Raw genomic sequence first — 3,845 nt, forward strand, 5'->3', positions numbered from 1 at the left:
GCTCCGGAGCTGGTGGACGCCGAGTACACGAAGAACCAGGCCTGGAAGTCAGAGAAGGTCAGACTCCAGATACTCTCCGATGTTAAAGCTGCATTAGACGAAAAGTACAGAAACGCAGCAAAAATTACATGTTTCGTTGTTATGGAGGATATTATTATAAAAATCATTTTTTAAGAGTGCAGTGGTTATCGTATTTAACTTAAGATTAGATACAATTCCTTAAATCATATGGCACAATAAGGACCACGTGCTGATATTGAACTGTTAAAGCCTCTTCTTGTAATTGATTACCTCAAAAAATAAAAAGCAACTGTCAGATTATTGATTTTTTTTGTTTGTATGTTCCAAAAGGAATGTTATGTTTCTTATTTATGAACCCATGTTGTTTCTGTCTCTTAGGACACACTCGGGAGACCCCCAGCCAAAGAGATCCCACTGGTCGACCACTGCAGATACAAGTAGGCCAAATTCTATCGGAGACAACATGTGGCTTCTTTTTAAATTAAAGATGGCCATAAAACAACGCGCCACTCCTCCTGAGAGCAGTGGTGACCCGGGTCGTCTCTTCCCAGGTATCTGTTCAACTTCCGCGGCGTGGCAGCCAGCTTCCGCCTCAAGCATCTCTTCCTCTGCGGCTCCCTGGTGTTCCACGTGGGCGACGAGTGGCAGGAGTTCTTCTACCCTCAGCTGCAGCCCTGGGTCCACTACATCCCGGTGAAGCAGGACCTCTCTGACGTCAGGTACCTCGGCTCTCCTCTTCGCGTTGTCAGGGCGATGAATCCTCGGTGTGACTCTCCTCTGGGTGCTCAATGTTGACCCGTCTCCGTCTCCTCAGGGAGCTGCTGCAGTTCGTCCGAGAGAACGACGCCGTCGCGCAAGAGATTGCCACGAGGTAACCGGTCATAGTCCGTGGTTGTGCTTTTGGAAATGAAGTGAAATGAAGCTATGCATTTGAAAAAGGTGAGTGATTTTACCTCTCCCCCTCCCCACACAGGGGTAAAGAATTCATCCTGGACCGCCTGCGGATGCAAGACGTCTCCTGCTACTGGGAGAGACTCCTCACCGAGTTCAGCCGTCTTCTCTCCTACAAACCCACGAGGAAGGAAAACTACAACCAGATTGTCCACAGACCCGGCAGGACGGAGCTGTAGGGGGTGGGGGAGACTCTACGGGACCAGGGCAGCTGTAGCAAAGGGGAAACTCCGGTAATGAACATCATCATTTGTCAATATTTGCTTTGTCAAAGCTGTAGTTTAGTACGTTGACTGTGGACGCTGCCATACCTCCAGGTGCCACTAGGGGGCTTATATGCCAATTCTGAGTCGGTGATTACTTTCTGGTTCAACTCGTTGATTTGCTTCTAGAAATAGACCCTGTCTTTACTGCGTCAATCGGTACTCACCCGTGTGTTTACTCATGAGTACTGCTCAGCCTGGGACCACGGTTGTGTTCTGTTTTTCGGGGGTCTGGAGGTGGAGGAAAATGACCCTGGTGGGTGTCACAGTGAAGTCATCAGGGCTATTTGGGTTTATGCTTGGTGATTGCACTTTTTTCTTTTTTTTTCAAGTCTGTGCATAAACTTTGTGTGCGGCAGATGTCTATTGAAACATCATCTGTCCACCAAGTTATTATGGGAAGCGCAGAATCCTGAGTTTTTGGAGCTTGACCCAAACTAAAGTCCCCCAACTTCATGGAAATGCCAAACAACTAAATGGCTGACGTGACTCCTTTAACGTACAATGTGAAGACATGGTTGTGTCTTGTGAATCACATCTGCACAGGGCTTCAGACAAATGTTCATGAAAATCAAACAACTTGCAGAAAGATGTTCAAAAATCTAACTTATATTTGAGCATTAACGCATAAAGAAGTTCAGTGCCTTCAGAACCTGCCGGCCGCTCGCCGAAACCCAATGAAAATATCCCCTTAAACTCTTGATTTTCAATACATGAAGTGTGATGTGAAACGTGTGCCAATAATAATAGTAATAATAGTTGCGGGTACCATGCTGTTACATATTTAACCCAGTCAATTATATTTCCTGGAAACTCAAAAGATGTGCTGCTTTCTTTTGCAATTTTTTTATCTGGCCTTTTTTTAAATGTAGAAATACATATAGTTTGTATTCTACCCGGCAACCGTTGATCTGACAGTCCACTTCCAACCTAGTCCATATACATACACATAAAGTGGACACAACAGATACTTTGTTGGATTGCATGTTAAGTACATCTGTTGTTGACGGGGAGCCACTGCCCTCTGCTGGACAACCGAGGGAACTACAACAACACATCCATCCTGTTGAGTTTACTTGTTTGTTGCTAGTGTGTCTGCAAGTAGAGTTCTGCCATATGTCTAATAGCTACATCTGAATACCTTCACAAAGTGCCAACAGTAAGCAATAATGACAACAAGTAAATAGTTGTAATTTGTAGTTTCCAAGAAACACTTAAATGTTTTTTCACCTTTTGAAAAAAGTGTCTTGTTAAGAGATGCGAGATAGCCGATGCAAGACGATGTTGGATATGTTGTAGTATTCACATTGTACTGTGAACATGCAGATTGGTTATTTCTCACACTATCGTTGAGAACTGGTAAACGTGGTCCATGTGTGTGTTTTGACTAAAATGTGATGAAGTCAAAGTACCATCCAAGTTTATGTTGTGGCTCGTGCTGCATTTTATGTTTTTATGCCAATAAACATTTTTTTTTTTTCCTAAAACACCCCGTACTCTTGACCTTTACGTCGTAAGCAATGCGCATGCGTAGTAGTGATTGTAGTCCTCCACCGCCAGAGGGCGCTGTCTGCACATCCGGGTCGTGGCCGAGGTGAAGGGTCGGGCACTCGGCTGGTTGTCGGAATGTCACCGGTGAGAAACGACCCGCAGAAGGGCAGCTATGAAACCCCGAAATGTGGACCCTAAATAAAGTTACTGCGGATTGCGGCACTTCAACGGACACACGATTAACCGTTGAGACGTTTTGACGCTTTCTGGTAAGCTAACCCTCTTATTTTAAATCACACAAGCTAACGGGGTGCTCAGGGCTAGCGTCGATGCTCGTATTATCGGACAGACGCGACGGTTTCGTTTGTTTACTCGTTTCTCGGCCACTAATGAATGAAAACCGACAGCCGTAATATAAATGTAACTTTTCATTTGCTTTTAAAAATAAAAATTATTATTGAGGTACTTCTGTCACGGAAGTAAATACAAGTTGTTAGCCGAGCTAAAGTCGGTCTGACCGGTCGCAGCAATTAGGAGGAAAGTCACCAGGACGCCTCAAGACTTTCGACTTAAAACCCTCGATGTGTTCTGTTTTTAAAACGACATGAAACAAGCCGAGCAATGTGGGAATGACACGTCAACTAAGGTCGTCGGTGTTTGAAGTAACGTTGACCTTTATAAAACAATTATAAGGTCAGATCTATACGTAGCATTCCTTTCATTTCTCACACGATGGCATGAGAAACGAGGTCAAATCAGGATGCAGAATACAAATGAGATGATTTGGACTAAAACAATTTGTATTTATAATAAATTGTATAACAGAATAACATTCTCCTACAATGTTTCGCTTTTTTTAGTAATTTCTAACGGAGCTTATCTTCTGACAACTTGGGAAAGAACAGTGATCTTGTCTTTTCATTGCACCAGCAGATGTCATTTTAAATTCAATAGAGACATATTTGTGTGTGCAGTGTTTCCTGATGGGCCGGCTGCTTGGTTGGAAAACCCGGTGTAACCCTGCCAGGGTTTCCTGCAGGCTGTTTATTTTGAGGATGGAGTTTTAAGAGTGAGTGAAATGTTCCTAACCATGTGGCCGTGTGTTTCCGCCTCCCTGCC

General features: G+C 44.1%; 1 protein-coding gene across 1 annotated transcript in view; it reads left to right on the plus strand.

Moving 5' to 3' along the window:
• The window catches only part of poglut1 (protein O-glucosyltransferase 1), a 4,406-nt gene extending 1,689 nt beyond the window's left edge, over window positions 1-2,717 (plus strand). Inside the window, 5 exon segments of the mRNA XM_056411128.1 lie at window positions 1-57; window positions 400-458; window positions 573-740; window positions 836-892; window positions 995-2,717. The exon segment at window positions 1-57 is cut by the window's left edge and continues 3 nt beyond it. Coding sequence (XP_056267103.1) covers window positions 1-57; window positions 400-458; window positions 573-740; window positions 836-892; window positions 995-1,151 — 498 coding nt within the window. The 3' untranslated portion in view covers window positions 1,152-2,717.
• Window positions 2,718-3,845: the final 1,128 nt, after the last annotated feature.

This window comes from Pseudoliparis swirei, unplaced genomic scaffold (assembly GCF_029220125.1).
Source record: "Pseudoliparis swirei isolate HS2019 ecotype Mariana Trench unplaced genomic scaffold, NWPU_hadal_v1 hadal_124, whole genome shotgun sequence".
In the NCBI taxonomy this organism is placed as follows: Eukaryota; Metazoa; Chordata; class Actinopteri; order Perciformes; family Liparidae; genus Pseudoliparis; species Pseudoliparis swirei.